This window comes from Pelophylax lessonae, assembly GCF_965119305.1.
Source record: "Pelophylax lessonae genome assembly, chromosome: 7".
NCBI classification, from domain to species: Eukaryota; Metazoa; Chordata; class Amphibia; order Anura; family Ranidae; genus Pelophylax; species Pelophylax lessonae.
In genome coordinates this window covers 45,323,067-45,350,241 of record NC_138774.1, presented here as the reverse complement: position 1 = coordinate 45,350,241, position 27,175 = coordinate 45,323,067, and the positions used below count along the sequence as shown (strand labels likewise).

The window sequence follows — 27,175 nt, the reverse complement described above, 5'->3', positions numbered from 1 at the left end:
CTCTGTTAAGTATTGGGAGGGCTGGGGGGGGGGGGGAGCTGTATACTGAAGGTTTTTTGCCTTCATGTATAGAATGGAGTAATAAACCTTCAGGCCTTGCAACTACTTTAAGGAGAATATTTAGCCAAAAATGTTATCTTAGTTTTGGATAGTAGGGAAGGATTAAAACCCGTTTGGTTTTTGTTCCAATTATTACATTGTCATCTGACATGCTCCTGCATGTTATGTACTGTAGGTCACAGGTCATAAGTATATATTTTGCCCTAAACCCATGTATATTCTAAAAAGCTCTCCCCACCGAATCTTTCACCAACCAATCTAATTGTTTCTTTCTCCCATACTCTGGAAGAATGCAAAGGAGGAAATCTACTGGTTCATATGAGCAACATAAACTGTTCTTCCCTTAGAAAATTCTGAAGTTTTTATGCATTATGTCCACCAATCCTTTTATTTTAATGTTTCCTTTTGCCTGGGGGGTTTAACAAACCTCAAAAGCAAGACAACATTGTAAAAGATAATCATTTGCAGCTTTCTCACCTTCAGCTCAGTCTTGGAGTCGAGGGAGCTGGTGGCATCATCAAGGATGAGGATTTTGGGGTTCCTCAGCAGGGCTCTAGCCAGGACTATTCTCTGTCTCTGGCCTCCTGAAAGAAGTCCTCCTTTCTCCCCAGCTCCTTTATCAGATAACATACACAAATTATATTGCGGTGGTTTATATAATTTCCCAAAAAGGAAGCTTTTGTATATTACCAACCTGTATCGTACCCATCCTCTTTTTCTGAGATGAAGTCATCAGCACTGGCGGCTTCAGCCACTTTCTTTACTGAGGCGAAAGGGACCTTCCGCAACCCGTAAGATATATTGTCCTTCAAGGATCTTGCTGTGAGGACAGGTTCTTGACTTACCACTGAAACCTACAATAAAATAAATAAATGATAAGGCAGACATGCAACAAATAGCCAATGAATACATTTGTTGGAAGGAAAAACAATTATTTTTGCCCATTGATGAAATGTTACCATTGCCCTATGCTGCAATGGAAACATAAGCATGAGATCTGACTGCCATGGGCAGTGATAGCTATGTCAAAATACCTATTATGATTGGTGATTTTAACAACTGATGGATTGTTCCCACAATAAACATTAATTTATTATAATAATTACAGTTATAGGAAGCAGAGGGGTAATATAAGGACGCTGAATTTCAAAAGAGCCAATTTCCCAAAACTGCGCTCGCTGCTAGAAAATATCAATTGGGATGGAACCCTGGGAACAAAGTACACGGAGGAAAAATGGGAGTGCTTCAAGAGCATACTTAACAAGGGGATTGACCAGTGCATTCCAAAGGGAAATACATTTAAAAGAGCAAAATTAAACCCTGGGTGGCTAAACTCCAACATAAAAATGCATATTAGTGCTAAAGAAAAGGCCTTCAAAAAATACAAGACTGAGGGGTCATTGGCAGCATTTAAGCACTACAAAGAGTGTAATAAGAAATGTAAAGACGAAATCAGGGCGGCTAAAATAGAACACGAGAGACATATAGCGGAGGAAAGTAAAAAGAACCCCAAGAAGTTCTTTAAGTATATAAACAGTAAGAAAGCGAGGCCAGATCACATTGGCCCCATAAAAGATGACAAAGGAAATATGGCCACTGAGGACAGCGAAAAGGCGGAAGTGTTAAATCATTTCTTCTCTTCAGTCTTCACAAAAGAATCGGGGGGCTACATGAACCTAGCTTGTAAGGCCGAACTAAACAACACACCTCAGGAAGTGCCGCCATGGCTAACAGAAGATAGACTTAGAACTAAACTAGAGAAACTTAACATAAATAAATCACCGGGACCGGATGGCTTGCACCCGAGGGTTCTTAAAGAGCTCAGCCAGGTGATTGCCAGACCATTATTCTTGATCTTTAAGGATAGTTTACAGACGGGTATGGTGCCAGCTGATTGGAAAAAAACCAAAGTGGTACCAATATTTAAAAAGGGGCCGAGGTATATCCCGGGGAACTATAGGCCGGTCAGCCTAACATCAACAAAATAACGGGGTGGGCAACTACATAGCAGATGAGGTTTAATGTTGATAAATGTAAAGTAATGCACATGGGGGCCAAAAACCAGAAAGCAAGCTACTCACTAGGGGGGGAACCTCTGGGTGAGTCTAGGATGGAAAAGGACTTGGGGGCACTGGTAGACAACAGGCTTGGCAGTGGCATGCAATGCCAAGCCGCTGCAAGTAAAGCCAACAGAATACTGGGATGTATAAAAAAGGGGATTCACTCCAGAAATAAAGAGATTATTCTTCCACTCTACAAGACTCTGGTCTGGCCACATCTGGAGTATGCTGTCCAGTTCTGGGCACCGGTCCTCAGGAAGGATGTGCTGGAATTGAAAGAGTCCAGAGAAGGGCAACAAAAATGATTAGGGGAATGGAGGACATCAGCTATGAGGAAAGGTTACAAGCACTGAACCTGTTCTCTCTGGAGAAGAGACGATTGAGGGGGGATATGATATCAATGTACAAATACTGTACTGGTGACCCTAGCATAAGGAACAAACTATTCAGAGTAAGGGAATACAATAAGACACGTGGCCACTCACTAAAACTTGAGGAAAGGCGGTTTAACCTTAAAATACGTAAAGGGTTCCTCACTGTGAGAGCGGTAAGGATGTGGAATTCTCTTCCACAAGCAGTCGTATCAGCAGGGAGCATTGATAGTTTCAAAAAACTGTTAGATGGACACCTTAGAGACCACAACATACAGGGGTATACAATGTACGGTTAAAAGCAAACACACACACATCATAGGTTGAACTGGATGGACTGTTGTCTTTTTTCAACCTCACTAACTATGTAACTATGTAAACATTCTTCAATCACATTTAATAAATATTTAGTATGTAACCAGACCAGAGAGCTGAGAACAGACCCTTAGAACCTCCAGGCCCTTTTCCTACAGGAAGAACATTATTGAAAACTACTATCGTAAATATGTACATGTGGCATGAGACCCAATTCAAAAATAAAGTGTTATGTAGCACATTATGATAATGTGATTGTTCCATACCTGAGATGACATCACTTGGCCTGGAGCCCAATGTTTTTTTTTTTTTTTTGCCCAATGTTGACTATTGGTGGTTATTTAGATTCTGAATAAACCTGACAACCTCTGAGCTCATCGTGGTTCTTTTTTTTGCCCTATGAACCTATTCAAGACAGTGCCACCTTAATAGCATCATTGATCCTGGGGAAAGTAATGCATCATGGATCCTGGGGAAAGTAATCCCAGGATACCAGGGAGATGGTGACCTGCAGTGGGCATAGCAAGCCACGTCAAACCGTGGGTATGGCTAAATTATGCTACAAATTGGGCATGGCTTTTTAGTCTGATAAAAAAATGTAAAAATCAGACTAAATTTTCTTAATTCTTTTTTAAAATTCTTTTTATTTATTTTTTACAATGCTGTCGGGGGTCAAAACAGACCCCTGAAATCCCACTTTTGAAACACATTCCCCAGTTTCTATCTGCAGCCTCAGCTGCAATGCAGATGAATGAACAAGTGACAGATTCTCCCGTTCATTCATAAACTGAAGCATAGTAAACACAGTTTACTATGTATCAATTATGAATGAACACAGTGTTTATTTGACAGGTGTGTCAATAAACTTAATTTGAATTCCATCCTCAGACAAGTGGTCTTTGCTGAATTCCAAAACACTTGCAATGCCCTAAGAGGCAGTGACCATTTGTATTTAATTATATGAAAACAGCATGCAAACCTTTTTGCAGTAATAAATGTTGTCATATTCAAACAAAGAATTCCCATCAAGTAGGATCTCCCCTCCTGTGGTTCATAAAACCTGAGCAACAACTGGACCACTGTGGATTTCCCGGCATCACAAGGGCCCACCAGAGCTGTCACTTGACCTGGACGTAGCTCAAAGGAGACATCCTAGGGATTTAGACGATAGACATAGTTACATAGTTAGTCAGGTTGAAAAAAGACACGAGTCTATCTAGTTCAACCAAAAAAAAAAAAAAAAAAAAATCCATACAATCCCATATACACAATCCCACACCCACAGTTGATCCAGAGGAAGGTGAAAACCCCAGCAAATCATGATCCAAATTGTTACAGCAGAGGAAAAATTTCCTTCCTGATTCCCTGAGAGGCAATCTGATATTCACTGGATCAACTTTACCTATAAATATTAGTACCCAGTTATATTATGTACATTATTATCATTACATCCATTTGTAGTCTTCTCAGGATAAAAAAAAATGATCATAACTGTAATGTGGGGGTAACAGGTGTTAAATGTAATACCTGATTACAGAAATATTAGAATTTTATGGAATAACTTATGTGTTAGCTCATTAAAGCGGAACTTTATCCTTAACAACATGATAAAAAAGAATGTTCTTTAGCAAGGAACATACATTCCACATTAATAATTATGCTACCAAAATTAGTTTGTTTTGTAAATTGTCTCCAGCATTGTTCCTGTTTCTCCTCGCTGGAGGCTGCCATTTTGCTGAACCCCTAAGCAGCAATAAATCTTTAGGCTTCCTTAACCACTTACCGCAAAGTGACGCATATTTAAGTTGGCAGACCTTGAGGGGTTATACCGGGATGATGCCTCTAGCTAGAGGCACCATCCCGGCACCGTGGTTTAGAGCTGACGGTCGGCTTTCCGTCGGTAACAACCAATGCGGCTCGGGAACCGCTTGATCGTTACCGGGTGAGCGGGAGTGGACGTCCCCCCCCCTCCCGCCGCCTTCTGTAACTTTGCCCGGGCTTCCCGTCCCACCGGGAGACCCGAGCACCAAGCCGATGCGTCCGCCGGCTGGATGGAGTCCCGATCTAAGCCGGAAGCGGCTTTGATCGGGTCTCCGATGACGTAACCCGGAGGCGGCGTCCATGACGTCACTTCCGGGTTACTCTGCTGCAAAAGGCGGCGGATTTAAAAAACGACTGTATGCAAAAATGCCGTTTTCGGCGTTTTGCATACATGAAAGTGTAGTGGAGGGGTCTAGGGTCTTTTAGACCCCCGATCCCTCCATAAAGAGTACCTGTCACTGGGATGTTTACATTGCTTGTGACAGCAATAACAGTGATCAGATTTTTTAAAAAAAAACCTGTAATAAAGTAAAAAAATAAAATAAATAGGAAAAAAAATAAATAAATACATTTAAGCCGCCCCCGTCACCGTTAGCTCGCGCACGAAAAAAACGTATACGGAAGTCGAGTTGCGAATGAAATCACTGTTCAAACCACACATGTGAGGTATCGCCACGATCGCCAGAGCACGAGCAATAATTTTAAAAAAAGAGCTACACTCTAACTCTAAACTGATAACCGTTAAAAAATTTTAAAACGTCACCTATTGAGATTTCTATTGACCGTAGTTTGTCGCCATTCCACGGGTGTGCGCAATTTTGAACCGTAACATGTTGGGTATCTATTTACTCGGCGTGACATCATCTTTCACAATATCCAAAAAACCGGGCTAACTTTACTGTTTAGTATTTTTTAAATGCAGTGAAATGTGATTTTTCATAATTTTTCCCAAAAAATTGCGTTTTAAAGACCGCTGCGCAAATACCGCATGACAAAAAATATTGCAATGACCGACATTTTATTCTCCAGAGTGTTTGCTAAAAAAATATATATAATGTTTGGGGGTTCTAAGTAGTTTTCTAGGAAAAAATACTGATTTTAACTTGTAAACAAAAAGTGTCCGAAATAGGCCTGGGGCTTAAGTGGTTAACATTTTTAGCACAGTGCAAAAAATAAAAAAAGAGAGCCATTGAGCATGTGCAGAGTAGGGTGAGAGAGTATTATCGAATTTTAAACAGTATAGGCACTAATTTCAAATTTTTACATTCCTTTTTCATACCTGCAAAAGGGGCCGGCCTTAATTGACCTAGCAGGGCTTAATTTAATAACTACATTTCCACTTTAAAGATGAGAAATTACTACTTCTTCAACTAGTTATTTCATTCTATTTTTGTCTGATTTATGGTACTTTGAGAAAGTTGCAATCCAACCATCAATCAATGATACACATGCTGTGTCTGCGACCATGGAGTTCCCAAATTGGACTGATTCTTAGCTTGTTCTTTTCTATAAATACCATAATTTTCTGCTGTAAAGACTATCCTAAGAAAATTTAATTCTGTATTTTTTAATCTAGTAGCAATAAAACAAGTGATCACTGACCTCTGTAGGTGCAGGTATTCTGGAGTAATTCATCCTCAAATTTCTCAAAAGCAGTAAAGTCCTTCACATCATGTCTCAGCTCTCTGCTCTGGCCTATTCCTGTGTTTACATTAGAGATCAGAAGGTGAGTCCCTGAGCTCTCTGCTCCTCCCTATTCCTGTGCACCTGCTCTGTGTTTACATTAGAGATCAGAAGGCTGGAAGGCTGGCAAGTCACTGCAGGGTGTGGGTGAGCTGCGATGCTGAGAGAAAGTGAAAATAAAACTGAAAAGCTTCTGCTGTAAATTTGGAGGATGATTTACTCCACAGTACCTGTAGCTAAAGAGGTCACTAATTGTAAATATTTGAATGTCCATATGCTAGCCCCATTTCTACTACAAGTTAAATATACATAAATCAAATTACACATTTTTTGTGTAGCTTGATGGTTACAGTCGTTTTTTGGATTGATTCAAGAGGGTAAATCATAGCAACACACAGCAACCAATTACAATGCACTGACCGCAGTCAACTGCATAGGTAAGTACACTCAGCACACATTGATCTGTGTACTATTTTACTAGTCCCATTTGTGTTTTCAAGGAGCTGGAGCTGGCAGACTTTGTGATGGTACCTGAAGAGCTGGTTGATCTGGTCGCTTAGGGTAAGAGAAGGTGACATTTTTAAACTGGACATGGCCCTGAAGGTTTTGTGGCTGAAGGCTCCCTGAAGTTGGTATCTGTGGGGATCTGTCCATGTATTCAAAGACTTTTTCTGAAGATCCAACTGCTTTTCGGACATCGGGGTACATTCTTAGCAGGACCTGAACAAGATGCAAGAAAGACTTTTAGTACTTCCTCATATTTTTTTTTTTTTTTTTTTTTAGAACCAAATGTTATCTGGTTTTCAAGGGCATTTATAGACTTAATATTTTTTTTAGATACTATATGCATGTAAAAGGGATCACCTTGATGTAGATAATCTCATACATACAGTAAAATAACCAAACAATATAAATCAAAAATAAAATAAAACATTTTCAAGTATAGTTCCCCAATTTACATCTACATAGAGGCAGCTATATCTGCTCATCCATTACATATGCAGGCTTCAAAAAAGTATATATATATATATATACATATATATATATATATATATATATATATATATATATATATATATATATATATATATATAAAATAAATATATGACCAAATGCAATTGCACCCTTACAACTTTATGACAACAGTATGTTCTCTATGTATTTATATCCTTGTTCTACTGTATATACACGTACATTATGACCAAAAGTATGTAGTCCCCGCTCTAAATTATTAGGGTCAAGTATTTCCAGTGAAGGGATCTGTTAAAGCTACAGCATACGAAGACATTTTAGACAATAGTTCACTTGCAGCCTTGTAGCAACAGTTTGGTGAAGGACTTGGCCCTTATACACAAAGATAGCCCCATAAAGACATGGTTTGATGAGTTGGCTGTGAAAGAACTCAAGTTGCCTGTGCAGAGCCCTGATATCAACTCTACTGAACACAATTTTAATAAACTTGAACTCAGATTATGAACCAGGTCTTCCCAACAATAGTACCTGAACACACAAATGGTTGGATGGGTACAACTTCACAACAGATCCACTCAAAAACTTTGAGGAAAATCTTCCAAGAAGAGTGGAGAATAAATATTTGTGGCCATGGTTTGGAATGGGATGTCCAACAAGCTCCTATAGGTCCTCAGGTCACACAGTGTGTGTATATATAATATACAGTATCTCAAAAAAGTGAGTACACCCCTCACATTTTTGAAAATATTTTATTATATCTTTTCATGCAACAACACTGAAGAAATGACACTTTGCTACAATGTAAAGTAGTGAGTGTACAGCTTGTATAACAGTGTAAATTTGCTTCCCCCCCAAAATAACTGAACACATAGCCATTATTGTCTAAACCGCTGGCAACAAAAGTGAGTACACCCCTAAGTGAAAATGTCCAAATTGGGCCCAATTAGCCATTTTCCCTCCCTGGTGTAATGCGACTCATTAGTGTTACCATGTCTCAGGTGTGAATGGGGGAGCAGGTGTGTTAAATTTGGTGTTATCACTCTCTCATACTGGTTACTGGAAGTTCAACATGGCACCTCATGGCAAAGAACTCTCTGAGGATCTGAAAAAAATAAGTGTTGCTCTACATAAAGATGGCCTAGGCTACAAGAAGATTTCAAAGACCCTGAAACTGAGCTGCAGCAGGGTGGCCAAGACCATACAGCGGTTTAACAGGACAGGTTCCACACAGAACAGGCCTCGCCATGGTCAACCAAAGAAATTGAGTGCACGTGCCCAGCGTCATATCAAGAGGTTATCTTTGGGAAATAGATGTATGAGTGCTGCCAGCATTGCTGCAGAGGTTGAAGGGGTGGGGGTCAGCCTGTCAGTGCTCAGATCAAACACCGCACACTGCATCAAATTGGTCTGCATGGCTGTCGTCCCAGAAGGAAGCCTCTTCCAAAGATGATGCACAAGAAAGACCGCAAACAGTTGGCTGAAGACAAGCAGACTAAGGACATGGATTACTAGAACCATGTCCGGTGGTCTGATGAGACCAAGATAAACTTATTTGGTTCAGATGGTGTCCAGCATGTGTGGCGGCAACCAGGTGAGGAGTACAAAGACAAGTGTGTCTTGCCTACAGTCAAGCATGGTGGTGGGAGTGTTATGGTCTGGGGCTGCATGAGTGCTGCCGGCACTGGGGAGCTACAGTTCATTGAGGGAACCATGAATGCCAACATATACTATGACATACTGAAGCAGCGCATGATCCCCTCCCTCGGAGACTGGGCCGCAGGGCAGTATTCCAACATGATAATGACCCCAAACACACCTCCAAGACGATCACTGCCTTGCTAAAATTTGGAGGATGATTTACTTCACAGCACCTGTAGCTAAAGAGGTCACTAATTGTAAATAATTGAATGTCCATACGTTAGCCACATTTCTACTTGAAATTAAATATACATAAATCTAATTACATTTTGATCTCTAGACCTAAACCCTATTGAGCATCTGTGGGGCATACTCAAATGGAAGGTGGAGGAGTGCAAGGTCTCTAACATCCACCAGCTCCATGATGTCATCATGGAGGAATGGAAGAGGACTCCATTGGCAACCTTACATAGTTACATAGTTAGTGAGGCTGAAAAAAGACACAAGTCCATCCAGTTCAACCTATGTGTGTGTGTTTGCTTTTAACCGTACATTGTATACCCCTGTATGTTGTGGTCTTTAAGGTGTCCATCCAATAGTTTTTTGAAACTATCAATGCTCCCCGCTGATACGACTGCTTGCGGAAGAGAATTCCACATCCTTACCGCTCTTACAGTGAAGAACCCCTTACGCACTTTAAGGTTAAACCGCCTTTCCTCTAGTTTTAGTGAGTGGCCACGTGTCTTATTGTATTCCCTTACTCTAAATAGTTTGTTCCTTATGCTAGGGTCGCCAGTACAGTATTTGTACATTGATATCATATCCCCCCTCAAGCGTCTCTTCTCCAGAGAGAATAGGTTCAGTTCTTGTAGTCTTTCCTCATAGCCGATGTCCTCCATTCCCCTAATTATTTTTGTTGCCCTTCTCTGGACTTTCTCCAGTTCCAGCACATCCTTCCTGAGGACCGGTGCCCAGAACTGGACAGCATACTCCAGATGTGGCCGGACCAGAGTCTTGTAGAGTGGAAGAATAATCTCTTTATTTCTGGAGTGAATCCCCTTTTTTATACAACCCAGTATTCTGTTGGCTTTGCTTGCAGCGGCTTGGCATTGCATGCCACTTCCAAGCCTGTTGTCTACCAGTACCCCCAGGTCCCTTTCCATCCTAGACTCACCCAGAGGTTCCCCCCCTAGTGAGTAGCTTGCTTTCTGGTTTCTGGCCCCCAAGTGCATTACTTTACATTTTTCTACATTAAATCTCATCTGCCATGTAGTTGCCCACCCCGTTATTTTGTTCAGGTCTGCTTGCAAGATTTCCACATCCTGCATAGAAGATATTGGCATGCCTAATTTAGTATCATCTGCAAATACTGAGATTGTACTAGATATCCCCTCCTCTAGATCATTTATAAATAAATTAAACAGGATTGGTCCCAGGACAGAACCCTGGGGGACCCCACTTTCCACACCCGCCCAATCCGAGTACTCCCCATTAATCACCACCCTCTGTACTCTCCCCTGGAGCCAGTTCTCTATCCAGGTACTCACCTTATGGTCCATACCTACCTTCCTTAGTTTGTACAGTAAGCGTTTGTGGGGAACGGTGTCAAAGGCCTTTGCAAAGTCCAGAGCCTGTGAAGCTCTGGTGAACTTCATGCCCAAGAGAATTAAGACAGTGATGGAAAATAATGGTAGCCACAAAAAATAGACACTTTGGGCCCAATTTGGACATTTTTACTTAGGGGTGTACCCACTTTTGTTGCCAGCGGTTTAGAAAAGATATAATAAAATATTTACAAAAATGTGAAGGGTGTACTCACTTTTGTGAGATACTGTATACAGTATATATATATATATATATATATATATATTGTGGGAGATTAGCTTACAGGGATCACCTTTCACAGGAACTTAAGGCCAGCACACAGGTAGTTTCTTTAAAGTCTGGTGGATTGCCAGCTTTATTTCAGCAGAGGTTTGCAAAGATACAAAAACAACAAAACAATAAAATAAATCCTTGCCGTCCGGCACTAAACTAAACAACGGTTATCCTCACTATACAGTGTGGGGCTGGTCCCCATCACCCACAAAACACATAGTAAAGCAAACCTGTTCTTTTGAAAGTCCACACACAGCTCCTCTCTCAGATTCCCTTCTGAGTCTCAGGCAGGCCAGAGCATTTCTGTGCTCTTTTCCTGTTAATTTAAAGTCCACCTGAGCATGGACTCAGGTAACTCACAATCTCTGGACCGGAACCTAGCCTGTCACAGAGGCTGGAAAAACCCAGGCCGGATTCCGGTTCAGTCTCTCACCACAGAACGCATGCGAGGTGAAACATAGCGATTATCCACTATCTCACCTCGCATACCGTCACAATATATATATTACTTGTTTATTTTTATTAATTTACAAAATCAAAATGAGCAAACATAAGTAAAATCTAAATCAAATCAATATTTGGTGTGACAACCCTTTGGCATCAATTCTTACATTTGCACATTTTGTAGGATTCAAGTCAGGTGTATGATTAACCAATTATATCAAACGGGTGCTAATGATCATCAATTTATGTAGGCTGAAACACAGTCATCAATTGAAACAGAAACAGCTGTGTAGGAGGCTTAAAACTGAGTAAGGAACAGCCACTCTGCTACTAAGGTGAGGTTGTGGAAGACAGTATCATGTCACAGGTCATACAACATGGCAAGACTGAGCACAGCAACAAAACATAAAGGTAGGTATACTGCATCAGCAAGGTCTCTCCCAGGCAAAGATTTCAAAGCAGACTGGGGTTTCAAGATGTTCTGTTCAAGCTCTTTTGAAGAAGCACAAAGAAACATGCAACCTGGAGGACTGTATATCCAGTGGTCGGCCAAGAGAATCTAATGCAGCAGATGAAAGACACATCATGCTTACTTCCCTACAGTGGCATCAGTAAAGAACTGGCAGAAACCAGTGGGACCCAGGTACACCCATCTACTGTCCAGAGAAGTCTGGCCAGAAGTGGCCTTCATGGAAGAATTGCAACCAAAAATCCATATCTCTGACGTGGAAACCAGGCTACGCAACTCAACTATGGACGGAAACATAGGAACTGGGGTGCAGAAAAATGGCAGCAGGTGTTCTGGAATGATCAGTCAAAATATGAAATATTTGGCTGTAGCAGAAAGCAGTTTGTTAGTGAAGGGCTAGACAGCGGTACAATAATGAATGTCTGCAGGCAACAGTGAAGCATGGTGGAGGTTCCTTGCAGGTTTATGACTGTATTTCTGCAAATGGAGTTGGAGATTTGGTCAGGATCAATGGTGTCCTCAATGCTGAGAAATACAGGCAGATACGTATCCATCATGCCATACCATCAGGGAGGCATGTGATTTGCTCCAAATTTATTCTGCAGCTGGACAACGGCCCCAAACATACAGTCAATGTCATTAAGAACTATCTTCAGCATAAAGAAGAACAAGGAGTCCTGGAAGTGATGGTCATTCAGTCTGTCCAAGATTACATGAAGAGACAGAAGGATTTGAGGCAGCCAGAATCCATAGAAGATCTAACCTTAGTTCTCCAAGATGTTTGGAACAACCGACCTGCTGAGTTCCTTCAAAAACCTAGAAAAACTGATGTAGTTTTGGAGGTAGGGGTGGTTACACCAAATATTGATTTGATTTGGATTTCTCTTCTGTTCATTCACTTTCCATTTTGTTGACTGATAAGAATTAACTATTTATTTCTGAAAACATTCACTTACAGCATTTTTTTCACACCTGCCTAAAATGTTTGCACTGTAGTCAGGCCTTTTTTTCTCAGAAAATAGGTGCAGGAACTCAATCACGACCCTCCAAACCCCCCCCCCCCCCCCCACACACACACACACACCCTCCAAACCGCATTAAATGGTGTAATCAAAGAGTTCTGAGTTGGGGGGCTGAAGTGCAGAGTTCAGGGGTGCGCTATTTACAGAGTTCGGGGGTGTGCTAGTACATTGTGCAGAGTTCAGGGGTGTACTGCATATAGAGTGCAGAGTTCAGGGGTGCGCTATTTGCAGAGTTGGGGGGTGCTAGTACATTGTGCAGAGTTCAGGGGTGCACTGCATATAGAGTGCAGAGTTCAGGGGTGCACTATTTGCAGAGTTCAGGGGTGCACTGCATATAGAGTGCAGAGTTCAGGGGTGCACTTCGCCTTCCTCTATGGCTGTTTACCTCTGCATCCCCTATCCGCATCTCACTTTCATCCCTCTTAAGCTCTGACCTCTGCATGCCCCATTTTCTCTCTCCCTCCTTAGAAGCTCCACCATCTTTCACATGTCTGACTTGTGTTGCTGTATTAAGCTGAAGCACACAGCCAGTTCTGTTACCTCCCCACACACTGTAGGTGGATCTGTCTTTCTCACTTGCAGGTAGATCATCCAGTTGGGGTTTTGGAATCTGCACAGCACCTCAGGCCCCTTCATATCCCTTTCCCCATTCTGCACTCTGTAGAAGCCATTCAGGAGATCAGATCTGGGGGAGCCATTGGGAGACAAGCTGTCACTGGTAAACACAGAAGCTGGATGTCTGTGTTTACAAGTGATAGTGGTGAGCAGGGAGCATAAGGCCTGAGCCAGAGGTGGTGGAACTGAGTTCCACCAAGTTCCAGGTGAAAAAAAACCCTGACTGTAGTGTATGTATATATTTTTTTTTTAATGGTTCACCCCCCAATTCATACCTCTACGGCTGATGTAAACTGCAGCTCATACATCACAAAAGATACCAGTTCTCCTCCGCTGACCTCTCCCTTTGTCACTAACTTTCCACCGAAATACAGGATGCCCACTTTCAAAGCCAAACCTGAAAACCTTAAGGAGAAATAAAAAAATCAGTAATGTGAATTGTTGCGATGCATGAAACATGTCACTGACTTTAATTGTGTGGTCGGGCAGAACTTGGCGTCACAGCTGTGCAGAGCTTAGTTCTTTGTCCTCAGATGGAGCACTGTAGAGGATGAACTGAACAAAATAGGTAATGACAGGATTGTGGCTCTTGCTCTTTAACCACTTTAGGACCGGAGGATTTTCCTGCTTTACGTCCAGGCCACTTTTTGCGATTCGGCACTGTGAGACTTTAACCACTTGCCGCCCGCCCACCGTCAAATGACGGCGGGAGGGTGCGGCCATTGTTCTGGGCGGACGTCATATGACGTCCGCCCATTCAGGCAGGGCAGGCGCGCGATAGTGTGCGCGCCGCCCTGCACTGTCGGCGGCGGCGTGTCCCTGAGACACAGCGCGTCACCAGCAGGGGGGAAACAGCCAATGGGCATGGCTGTTTCCCACGTGATCGGCTGTGATCTAATCACACAGCCGATCACAATAGAGCAGCCCGGAAGAAGACCGCGTATGCGCGATCGGGAGCGCGCTGCGCGGTCACGTCGGTGGCTCTGTGTTCCCTAGGAACACAGCTAGTCACCGGCAGTAGTAAACGTGGCTGTTTACTATGTGATCGGCTGTGAATCCATTCACAGCCCGTCACAAAATGTAAATTCAGAGCAGTAACTCACTGTTACTAGCTCTTCTCCCCTCACCCACAGTTTCCAGTGTGAGGAGAGCAGAGCCAGAAACAGTGAGTTACTGCTCTGTACACCTGTAAAAGTAAAATCACAGCAATAAAGGTCCCCACACAGTCCTCAGCCCCCCCCCAATTGCACCTGTCACCCAACAGTCACCTCATCAGTGCCCAGAAATTGCCACCCATAAGGCTAAGTTCACATGTGAGCGTAGCGATCGCGGGCAGAATCACCGCGATTCTGCCCGCGATCCGGAAATCATTGCAAATCGCGGGACACCAGTGCGTTGCCCATGATTTGCAATAGCACCCAAACGCTGTGCGATGTTGCCGCAATTTCCACCTGCTGAATCGCGGTAACATCGCGCAAACAACGCATGACATCCAAAAAAGGTACAAGAGCTTCTTTGGGGCGTCATGCGTTGTTTGCGCGATGTTACCGCGATTCGGCAGGCGAAAATTGCGGCAACATCGCACAGCGTTTGGGGTGCTATTGCAAATCACGGGCAACGCACAGGCGTCCCGCGATTTGCAATGATTTCCGGATCGCGGGCAAATGGCTACGCTCACATGTGAACGTAGCCTAAAGTGCACCTGTCACCAGAGACTGCCATCAGTACCGCCGTGCACCATCGCCCGTCACCTGTCACCCCATCAATCACCGTCACCTGTCACCCCATCAGTGATCGTCATCTGTCACCCCATCAATCATCGTCACTTGTCACCCCATCAGTGACCGTCACTTGTCACCCCATCAGTCATCGTCACCTGTCACCCCATCAGTGATCTTCATCTGTCACCCCATCAGTCATCGTCATCTGTCACCCCATCAGTCATCATCATCTGTCACCCCATCAATCATCGTCACCTGCCACCCATCAGTCATCGTCATCTGTCACCCCATCAATCATCGTCACCTGCCACCCCATCAGTCATCGTCATCTGTCACCCCATCAGTCATCGTCACCTGTCACCCCATCAGTCATCGTCACCTGTCACCCCATCAGTCATCGTCACCTGTCACCCCATCAGTCATCGTCATCTGTCAACCCATCAGTCATCGTCACCTGTCAACCCATCAGTCATCGTCATCTGTCAACCCATAAGTCATCGTCATCTGTCACCCCATCAGTGACCATCACCTGTCACCTATCAGTCACCTGCCACCCATCAGTGATCATCCACAGTCAACCGTCATCCGTCGCACAGCCCATCACAGCCAGCATGTCAAAAAGGATGTACAGCAGCGAGGAGGCCCTTCAGGTCCTCTCCATGACTGATGAGAGCACCGGGGAGCTCTCATCAGTATCCGAATCAAATACCGAATCCGATTCGGAATTTGAAATCGCTAATAGTAGCGGATCGGAGATGGACTCGGACTATTCCTGTACACTTTCCTTTATAGAATGTATTTTGGGGTGCAATTTTTGCTATATACATGCAACCACTTATCGACCGCTTAACGACTATATACGTCGGCCATTAAAAGCTAAGTACTGGGGTTATGGCAGCAGATAGCTGCCATAACCCCGGTATTTTTTTAAACGGCGGGCGGTCGGCTTTTAGATAAGGGTGGTCCCAGTGGCGGATTCGCCGCGGAATTAACCTTACGGTGCAGTGGAAAAGGTGCCCCCCCCCCTCTCGCTGCGTCCCAGATGTTTTCCCAGCTTACCGGACCCGCCGGCAGCGGGGAAAACTATCCGGTCCCAGATCCTCAGAGACAGGAAGTCGAGTGAGGGCAAGATGGCCCTTTTTTCTTTTTCAACAAATTTTTTTTTTCTTTTTTAGTGTAGTTGTGAGGTGTGAGGTCTTTTTGACCCCAGATCTCACAGTAAAGAGGACCTGTCGTGCCTATTTCTATTACAAGGGATGTTTACATTCCTTGTAATAGGAATAAAAATGACCAAAACATTATTTTTTTTTAAACTGTGTAAAATTAAAAAATTAATAAATAAAATAAATAGGAAAAAAAAAAATTAAAGTGCCCTGTCCCCGTTAGCTCGCGCGCAGAAGTGAACGCATACGCAAGTCCCGCCCACATATGTAAACGGTTTTCAAACCACACATGTGAGGTATTGTCGCGATCGTTAGAACGAGAGCAATCATTTGAGCCCTAAACCTCCTCTGTAACTCTAAGCTGGTAACCTGTAGAATTTTTTAAAATGTTGCCTATGGGGATTTTTAAGTACCAATGTTTGGTGCCATTCCGTGAGCGTGCGAAATTTTGAAGCATGACATGTTGGGTATCTAATTACTTGGCATAACATTATCTTTCACCTTATGGAAAAAAATTGGGCTAAATTTACTGTTTTCTTATTTTTTAATTTAACAAAGTCAATTTTTTTCAAAAAAATTGCATTTGGAAGACTGCTGTGCAAATATGGTGTGATAAAAAATATTTCAACGATTTCCATTTTATTCTCTAGGGTCTCTGCTTAAAAAAAATATATAATGTTTGGGGATTCTAAGTAGTTTTCTAGCAAAAAATTATTTTAGCTTGTAAACACCAAGTGTCAAAAATAGGCCCAGTCTTAAAGTGGGTAAATGGACAACTTTATGTAAAGTGCTACTTGGATGTTGGGCCTCTGTATGTGGCTATGCTGTGTAAAAGTGTTACACATGTGGTATCGTCATACTCAGGAGGAATAGCAGAATGTATTTTGGGGTGCAATTTTTGCTATGTGTTAGAAATATTGCATAAATGGACAGCTTTGTGTAAAAAAATGGGTTTTCATTTTCTTTCCACATTTTCCAAAAACTTGTGGAAAAAAATGACATATTCAAAAGACTCATTATGCCTCAAAAATTATACGTTGGGGTGTTTGCTTTCCAAAATGGGGTCATTTTATGGGGGTTTCCATTGTCCTGGTGCTCCAGGGCCTTCAAAAGTGCGATAGGTTGTCAGGAAATTATATGTGTAATTTATGCCCCTAGAATGCCGGACGGTGCTACTTGGATGTTAGGCCTCTGTATGTGGCTAGGCTGTGAAAAAGTCTCACACATGTGGTATCACCATACTCAGGAGGAGTAGTAGAATGTGTTTTGGGGTGTAGTTGCAAATATACATATGCTGTGTGAGAGAAATAACCTGTTAATACGTCAATTTGTAAAAAAAAAAAAAAAATCTTCATTTTGCAAAGAATTGTGGGAAAAAATTGCAACCTCAAAAAAACTCACCATGCCCCTTATTAAATACCTTGGAATGTCAAATTTACAAAAAGGGGTCATTTGGGGGGTATTTGTACTTTCCTAAATTTTTAGTGTCTCAAGAAATGAGATAGGCCTTCAGTACATCAGGTGTGATCAATTTTCAATGATTAGCGCCATAACTTGTGGACTCTATAACTTTCACAAAGACCAAATAATATACACTTATTTGGGTTATTTTTACCAAAGATAAGTAGCAGTATAAATTTTGGCCAAAATTTGTGAAGAAAAATTACTAATTTGCAAAATGTTATGACAGAAACAAAGAAAAATGCATTTTTTCACAATATTTTCTGTCTTTTTTTATTTATAGCACAAAAAATAAAAAACCCAGTAGTGATTAAATACCATCAAAAGAAAGCTCTATTTGTGTGAAAAAAAGGACGCAAATTTTTTATGGGTACAGTGTTGCATTACTGAGTAATTGTCATTCAAAGTGTGAGAGCGCTGAAAGCTGAAAATTGGTCTGGGCAGGAAGGGGGTGAAAGTGCACTGTAGGCAAGTGGTTAACTGACAATTGCGTGGTCATGCAACGCCGTACCCAAACAAAATTTACATCCTTTTTTTCCCACAAAAAGAGCTTTCTTTTTGTGGTATTTGATCACCTCTGCGCTTTTCATTTTTTGCGATATTAATAAGAAAAAGCGAAAATTTTGAAAAAATAACAATATTTTTCTACTTTGACAGTTAAAAAATATCCAATATATTCAATTTTTGTCATATATTTAGGCCAAAATGTATTTAGCTACATGTCTTTGACAAAAAAATTCTCAATGAGCGTATTTTTAACCGCGTTAAGACCGGAAGATTTTACCCCATTCCTGACCAGGCTATATTTTGCGATTCGGCACTGCGTTATTTTAACGGACAATTGCGCGGTCTTGCCACGTTGTACCCAAATTCAATTTATGTCCTTTTTTTTCCCCACAAACAGAGCTTTCTTTTGGTGGTATTTGATCACCTGTGCGATTTTTACTTTTTGCGCCATAAACAAAAAAAGAGTGACAATTGTGAAAAAAATAACAATATTTTTCACATTTTTTTATATGAAATTCCCTTAAAGGAATATTAGGTACTAATATGCCGCACTGATGGGCACTGACAGGTGGCACTGATAGGCGGCACTGATGAGCACTGATAGGTGGCACCAATGAGCACTGATAGGCGGCACTGATGGGCACTGAAAGGCGGAACTGATGGGTACTGAGAGGTGGCACTGATGGCACTGATATGTGGCACTGACGGACGGCACTGATGGGCAGCACTGATGGACACTGATGGGCAGCACAGATGAGTAGGCACTGACTGGCAGCACTATGGGCACTGATTGTGGGCACTGATGGGCATTGGTTGGGGGGACTTATGGGCACATTTTTTTACTTTACTGTAATCAGGGCACTGATGATAAGTGCCCTGATTACCTGTCCTATATTACTCTTTGAGGAGGAGCCGCTGTTCGGCTCTCCTCACCACACACTCTGACAGTGTGAGGCGAGGAGAGCCGATAAACGGCACTTCCTCATTTGCATGTGACCGGCTGTGATTGGACACAGCCGATCACATGGGTAAAGAGCGGGCGCGCGAGAGAGGCCGTTCTGGTTCGCTGTCATTTGTCGGTGGGCGGGTGGCAAGTGGTTAAAGTGATTGTAAAGTCTCATTTTTTTTTTCATTAGAAATAATTAACGTGTGTATATATATATATATATATATATATATATACACACACACACACACACACACACACACATACACAGTGCCTTGCGAAAGTATTCGGCCCCCTTGAACTTTGCGACCTTTTGCTACATTTCAGGCTTCAAACATAAAGATATAAAACTGTAATTTATTGTGAAGAAACATCAACAAGTGGGACACAATCATGAAGTGGAACGAAATTTATTGGATATTTCAAACTTTGTAAACAAATAAAAAACTGAAAAATTGGGCGTGCAAAATTATTTAGCCCCTTTACTTTCAGTGCAGCAAACTCTCTCCAGAAGTTCAGTGAGGATCTCTGAATGATCCAATGTTGACCTAAATGACTAATGATGATAAATAGAATCCACCTGTGTGTAATCAAGTCTCCGTATAAATGCACCTGCACTGTGATAGTCTCAGAGGTCCGTTTAAAGCGCAGAGAGCATCATGAAGAACAAGAAACACACCAGGCAGGTCCGAGATACTGTTGGAGAAGTTTAAAGCCGGATTTGGACACAAAAAGATTTCCCAAGCTTTAAACATCACAAGGAGCACTGTGCAAGCGATAATATTGAAATGGAAGGAGTATCAGACCACTGCAAATCAACAAAGACCTGGCCATCCCTCTAAACTTTCAGCTCATACAAGGAGAAGACTGATCAGAGATACAGGCAAGAGGCCCAGGATCACTCTGGATGAACTGCAGAGATCTACAACTGAGGTGGGAGACTTTGTCCATAGGACAACAATCAGTCGTATACTGCAGTGGTCCTCAACCCTGGTCCTCAGGGCCCACTAACAGGCCAGGTTTGCAAGATAACTGAAATACATCCCAGGTGATATAATTTGCTGCTCAGTGATTGCAGTACAGTAATCCCCCGCTACATCGCGGTTCAGTTTTTGCGGTCCCGGTAATTCGCGTTTTTTTTTGTAATGTTATTTTACTATATAAATCATTAAAAATGAAAGATTTTTGTGTTTTTCATAGCTCTTGCTCTGTCTCTAAGTATCTTTTATGTGTTTAAATGAGTTTCTATTGTTTTAAAAGTCTGTTTAAAGACCTTAAAATGCTTCTACACGTACAGTGACAGTAAAAAAATCATGCCTACAATGCATTTTAATAGGGTTTTTCTATTTCGCGGAATTTCACTTTTCGCGGCTGGGTCCGGAACGTAACCCCCGCAATGGAGGGGGGTTTACTGTACTCTAGTCTGCATCTCCCCAAGGTAATACTGTAATCTGGCCTGTTAGTGGGCCCTGAGGACCGGAGTTGATGATCACTGGTATACTGCACAAATCTGGCCTTTATGGAAGAGTGGCAAGAAGAAAGCCATTTCTTAAAGATATCCATAAAAAGTGTCGTTTAAAGTTTGCCACAAGCCACCTGGGAGACACACCAAACATGTGGAAGAAGGTGCTCTGGTCAGATGAAACCAAAATCGAACTTTTTGGCAACAATGCAAAACGTTATGTTTGGCGTAAAAGCAACACAGCTCATCACCCTGAACACACCATCCCCACTGTCAAACATGGTGGTGGCAACATCATGGTTTGGGCCTGCTTTTCTTCAGCAGGGACAGGGAAGATGGTTAAAATTGATGGGAAGATGGATGGAGCCAAATACAGGACCATTCTGGAAGAAAACCTGATGGAGTCTGCAAAAGACCTGAGACTGGGAAGGAGATTTGTCTTCCAACAAGACAATGATCCAAAACATAAAGCAAAATCTACAATGGAATGGTTCACAAATAAACATATCCAGGTGTTAGAATGGCCAAGTCAAAGTCTAGACCTGAATCCAATCGAGAATCTGTGGAAAGAACTGAAAACTGCTGTTCACAAATGCTCTCCATCCAACCTCACTGAGCTCGAGCTGTTTTGCAAGGAGGAATGGGCAAAAATTTCAGTCTCTCGATGTGCAAAACTGATAGAGACATACCCAAAGCGACTTACAGCTGTAATCGCAGCACAAGGTGGCACTACAAAGTATTAACTTAAGGGGGCTGAATAATTTTGCACGCCCAATTTTTCAGTTTTTTATTTGTTAAAAAGGTTTGAAATATCCAATAAATGTCGTTCCACTTCATGATTGTGTCCCACTTGTTGTTGATTCTTCACAAAAAATGAAAGTTTTATATCTTTATGTTTGAAGCCTGAAATGTGGCAAAAGGTCGAAAAGTTCAAGGGGGCCGAATACTTTCGCAAGGCACTGTATATGTGTGTGTATGTATATACTGTGAGGGATTAGCTCAGTGGTAGGTGTGGATGACCCCTTTGGGGGGTGCGTTTTCAAAAGAAGATATCCGATAAGTGGTTGCAAACAACAGTTTGGTTTATTAATGCAATTTTCTTCAGACTGCAAGCGTCAAAAACAGCAAAATAAAATAAAACATCAAAATAAATCCTTGCCTCTGTGGGCGGCTACCTTCTCACACTGGAACCTACCTAATGCCTCGTACACACGTGCAGATTGTCGGCCGAACGATCGGCCGTCTTTTGTCCAAGGGCTGTCGTGTCTGTTGAAAACTGCAAAAGACTGCACATGAATTTTGTCGCCAACAACAGCCGACTGCAGAAGTGATGTCATGTGATGGTTAACTTTCCTTGTCTTTTTTCTTTTCTGAGCATGCCCAGTCTTGCAAATCTGCTGTCTGTCGGCCGAATTCTGTACTGACTGGCGAACAATCGGGCGTTCTGGTGTCGGCATACAAAAATTTTAATGCTTGCACGAAAGATTCTGTTCGGCCGAAAATGCGCTGTCGGCTGTCGGAAGCATCATACTAACAAGCCAAAAATCGGCCGAACGGTCGTCGGCCGAATCTTTTCGGCCGACAATCTGCACGTGTGTACGAGGCATAAGAGTCTGTCTCCAACCTACTGTTGGGCAGACTTTCTTATCCTACAGCGGATACTCAATAGTCCATGTTTTATCTTCCCACAACAAATGTCCATGGAACATGTCCCTTTTCTCTTCACATTGAGAATGTCCCCTTGCATGTCTCTTCACATGGCAAACATCCCTTTTATTTCTTCCACATAGAAATAGTTTGTTTTCTCACCTTGCGAAGTCTTCACAACTGGCTAATTTCCCCTTCACACAGGAAATGTCCATTGGTTTCTTTTCACCTAGAAACGATCCAAGACCTCACTTCGAGTAGTCTCCACACTTGCTACCCTCCTCAGCTTCACATCGCTTCAGGAGGTCCTCCCCACGCTCACACAGCTTTCAGGGGCACACGTCTGACTGCTCTCCTGTCCCCAGCCCACACGGCTTCAGGAGACAGCTTCCGGAGGCAGCCCTCCATAGACTTTCTCTGGACAAATTATAGAGGCCTTGATTTCCTCATTCCTGAACAGCTGAAGGTTTTTCAACTTCCTTAAACCTTCCTGCTGGCTTTGCAGCCGCCACCCTATAGTAATTGGTGAGTTGTCTCTCCCATCTGTGACAACACTCACAGATTTACCTGACTTCCTGTCACATTTACTTGACGTTGTCACATACCCCCCCTTGTCTCAACCCTGGGGTTGGGACACAGTTTTCCAGGCACGAATGTGTCTGGCACTGCTCTTGACTCTCACTTATAAGCCTCTTCCCAAGTAACGTTCAGACTATTTAATTTTTTGTCTGCTTCAGCTGCCAGAGATACATCCTTCTGAGCAATCTGCTTTGCTTTTTCCATCAGCCACTGTCCTTCATGCTGATATGAATTTACAACTGCTAACCTTTGTTGAAATGCTTGTAGGGGTGGCTCTTTCTTTAAGTCCGTTAGCTTGTCTATATACACACTTGTTTTGGCTGATCCTCTCCATCTTCATTGACAGATTTCTCATATACGCATTCCTCAACTGCATTTTTGGTATCATTTAGCTCCTTCTCAAGTTTGTCCAGCATAACCGTCTGTCCTATCCGCCATGGAGGACCGTGATCCATAGGCAACTCAATTGTGCTAGTCTTAATGTCTTCACCAGTCTTGAGCCGCCTTTCTCTGCAATCAATAAATGATTTCCACAAAACTTTGAGAACCTCTGCTTCACTTAGCTTTGTTCCAAGTAATATTTGTACTTTTTCTAGTGGACCTGTTTTGATTTGATCCACGCTGACTGTTCCCACTACTGTTTCTTTTAAGGTTTGAAGGACCCCTAGAGAGTCTGCATGTATTCTTAAGAAGTCTCCTAATTTGGACAGGGACTCTTGACGTCCCTCTGTTACTTGAGTTACCTCTCCATATGGCTGTACACAATCATTGACTCTTTGTTGAAAAAGGGAATGATCCTCTTTCTTGAGCTTGGCTTGCTCTAAGATGCTGTGCAGAGGACCTTCCATTTGCGACAACAGGCTGTCACACATTTCTTCAAAGTGACCCCTGTTCCTTTTTTCAGAGATATCAACCTCATTCACAAAACATTTCATATTTAGAGGCAGATCTGAAGCATTTGCACTCATCAACTTCTTAAGCTTTTCGCCCTCCTGAGCGAGTCGCAGTAAAGGCCTAATATTGGATTTGATATCCAGTTTATATTTCTTGCCAAATTCTTCACAGAAGTAGCCAACCAGAACATCATCAATTTTCCTTCCCCCATCATATGGGTCAATGGCAACAACACAGTTGAACCCAGCGATCTGGGTGGTATCCATTATAGACCTCCTCTCTGCATCAGTGAAGAAGCATGGAACTGCAACACATTCTTTTACAGGTTTCTTCAATGCACTTTCTGCTGAACTATTTGACCGCTCAAGGTCACCTAGTTCCATTTCTCTATCTGAATTGCACACGCAATGCATCTCAAGATCACGATCAAACTTCTGCCACCTGTCTTTCATCCGTTCCATTTTGGAAACATTCCCTGAAAGGCACTTGAAATTCATTTGCTTTACGTTTTCACCAACAGCCCTAGTTTTCTCCACTAGGTAGGGTCTGCTTTTTTTCCCAGCTTTACATCACTTGCTTTAGTTTTCTCCGCTTTAGTTTTCTTCACTAGGTTTTCAGCCTGAACTGAGAAATCATCACATTTCTTACACAGCTCTTTTGTTTGCTGAAGTTCTAATGATACATTTTCCAGTGCTTGAAGTTTTTGAAGGAACGGTTTATTCCAAAGGGGTGATTCAAGCCACATGTCATTACATTTCTGAGGCTCACTCAGGACAGACCCCAAAACACAGATCCTTTTAAAAACTGCATCAGGCACACTATCCCCTCTTTGGGAAAGACCCTTTGTCGCCTGTAATTCCTCTTCAAGTTCTTCTAACTGAGTCTTCATCTCTTCTACTTGCTGTTCTAAGGCTCGCTTAGACTTTTCTAAATCCTGAACGCTTTTCACAACATCATCCTTGGAGCTGACCAAATCTTCCATCTCTGTACACAGCTGTTTGTTAAGTCTTTCTAGTTCAGCCTTAGACTCTAGAGCTTCCTCCAAGGAGCGAGCCAAGAACAGGGCTTTGCTCTCGTTATCACGCGCCTCCGTTTCTGCACGGTCGCGTTCTTCTGCATATTTTGCAGACACAGTCTTCTCCTCACCAAGCATCTGATCCAACTTCTCTTTCACATTTTCTAATGAACTAACGTTTTCTTCCATGCGTTTTTTCATATCCGCTATCTGAGCTTGCAATGTTGCGACTTGCTGACAGGTTTTTCTTTGCTTCCTCCTCCTCTTTTAATTGTTCCAGGAAGCCATTTTTCTCATCTTCCATTTGTTTGAGTTTTGTGCTCAAACTCAGCCTTTGACACCTCTCTTCCTGTAAGAGTTCCTGCGTGTCTTGCAGCTGCGATTCCAAGCTAGAAAAATCTTCCGCGATTTCTCTAGATTTGCTGTCTGCTTGAGAAAGCTGATTTGTGGCATTGTCCAACTCAACCTGCAGTCGGTTTCCCTTCTCTAACAGCTTAGCACACAACCGGTCACCTTCTGACACCTTGACTTGCGATTCCTGCAGCTGTGCCTCTACTTTTTTCCTCTTGTGTTCAGAATCTCCTTTTCCCTGCATAAGAGCCTTCACCTCATTGGCTAGTTTCTGGGAATGAGACTGTAATTCTGCCACACAGGCTTCTTTCTCCTTTAGCTGCTGCTGGACACGTTGGGCTTCATCTTTCCAACTTTCACAGTCCGTACGCAATTCATCTACCACACTTCTCAAAGTGGTGAGCTCATACACAGTACTCAATAATTTAGCCTCTCTCTCACTTTTCTCCTTGTCGCTGAGAGACAATGTCGTTTTCAGAGCGACATTCTGTTCCTGCGCCTCCTGCAGGTCTATTTTTGTAGCTTCCAAAGATTGAAGACTTTTTTTCAGCTGATTACGCAATTCCAACATATCACTCATACTTTGCTCCAGCAAAGTCTGAACTTCAATTTCCTTTTTCATGAGGAGGGTATATTTCTCCCTTATAGTCTCTTGACGTTTTTGCAACTCGACACACAGAAGAGCAGAGGCTTCTTCCCACTGTAACACCAGAGACCTGAGACGTTCATTCTTTTCCTGCTCCATTTTAAGCAACTCCCGGGCTTGTTCCTTTTCCTCCATTCTCTGTTGCAAGGTTTCCGGCTCAGCCCTGCACACATATTCAGTTTCCTCCAAACCGATTGCCTCCATTGGCTGCTGGCGTCTCTGTTTCCAGCCTGCCATGCTCTCTTGGTGAGCCTTTTGTTGAGCTGCAAAGCTCCGCTGAAAATCCACATTTTCCTCAGTGTTACATAGTTACATAGTTACATAGTTGGTGAGGTTGAATAAAGACAAAAGTCCATCCAGTTCAACCTGTGTAGATGTGTGTGGCTGTAATCATCTTGCATACCCCTGAATGTTCTGATCCTTGAGATGTACGTCTAAGAGTCTTTTGAAAGCCACCATACTACCCGCAGAAACCACCTCATGTGGTAGAGAATTCCACAATCTTGTAGCCCTAACAGTAAAGAACCCCCCACGTTGCCTGAGGTTAAAACGCTTCTCCTCTAATCGCATTGTATGCCCCCGAGTTCTCATGCAATCCCTTCGACTGAACAGCTTTTTTTCTAAGCCTAGATCCCCATTTAGATATTTAAAAATTGCTATCATGTCCCCCCTCAGGCGTCTCTTCTCCAGGGAGAATAAATCAAGCGATTGCAGACGCTCCTCATAATCAAGGTCCTCCAATCCCCTAATTAGTTTAGTTGCCCTTCTCTGGACTCTCTCCAGCTCCAACACATCCCTTCTGAGGACTGGTGACCAGAACTGGACCGAATACTCCAGATGAGGTCGGACCAGAGTTTTATAAAGTGGAAGGATTATAGTTTTATCTCTGGAATACATCCCTTTCTTTATGCATGCTAATATTCTGCTAGCCTTGGCAGCTGCCGCTTGACATTGCATGCTGTTGCCTAGTCTATCATCAACCAAGACTCCCAGATCCTTCTCCATTTTTGATTCTCCCAAGGGTTCCCCTCCTAACGTGTATTGTGCTTTTATGTTTCTAGTCCCCAAGTGTAAAACCTTACATTTCTCCACGTTAAACCTCATTTGCCATGTCTTTGCCCACTCCGTTATTTTGTCCAGGTCATTCTGTAGGATATCTGCTTCATGCTGTGCTGTTATTGTCCTGCCTAATTTTGTGTCATCTGCAAAAACTGATATTGAACTACTGATCCCGTCCTCAATGCTGTTTAAACATGTTGCTAGGGACAACACCCTTTCTCTTTAGCAGACTCCATTCAGGCATGGATGGGGCTCGTTCAGGCGGTAACATCCCCTCCATCCATAGAATCCGGTCTCTCATTTCAGCTATCTTTGCTGCTTTCAGGCGTTTTGAGCGCCCCATCTTCAGTCACTTAAAAAAAAATATCTTCCAAAG

General features: G+C 42.7%; 3 protein-coding genes across 4 annotated transcripts in view; 1 reads left to right on the top strand and 2 right to left on the bottom strand.

The window, feature by feature from the left end:
- Positions 1-27,175, bottom strand: part of TAP1 (transporter 1, ATP binding cassette subfamily B member) — an 895,619-nt gene that overhangs the window by 3,889 nt on the left and 864,555 nt on the right. The window lies entirely within an intron of this gene.
- The window catches only part of LOC309560894 (class I histocompatibility antigen, F10 alpha chain-like), a 392,531-nt gene that overhangs the window by 74,327 nt on the left and 291,029 nt on the right, over positions 1-27,175 (top strand). The window lies entirely within an intron of this gene.
- LOC309559762 (antigen peptide transporter 1-like) lies at positions 761-25,875 on the bottom strand (the record flags this gene model as incomplete). Its single annotated transcript, XM_082263197.1, has 5 exons — positions 761-914; positions 3,786-3,958; positions 6,842-7,030; positions 13,624-13,753; positions 25,664-25,875. The coding sequence occupies 5 exons, from the start codon at positions 25,873-25,875 to the stop codon at positions 902-904; spliced, it is 717 nt and encodes a 238-aa protein (XP_082119323.1). The 3' UTR covers positions 761-901.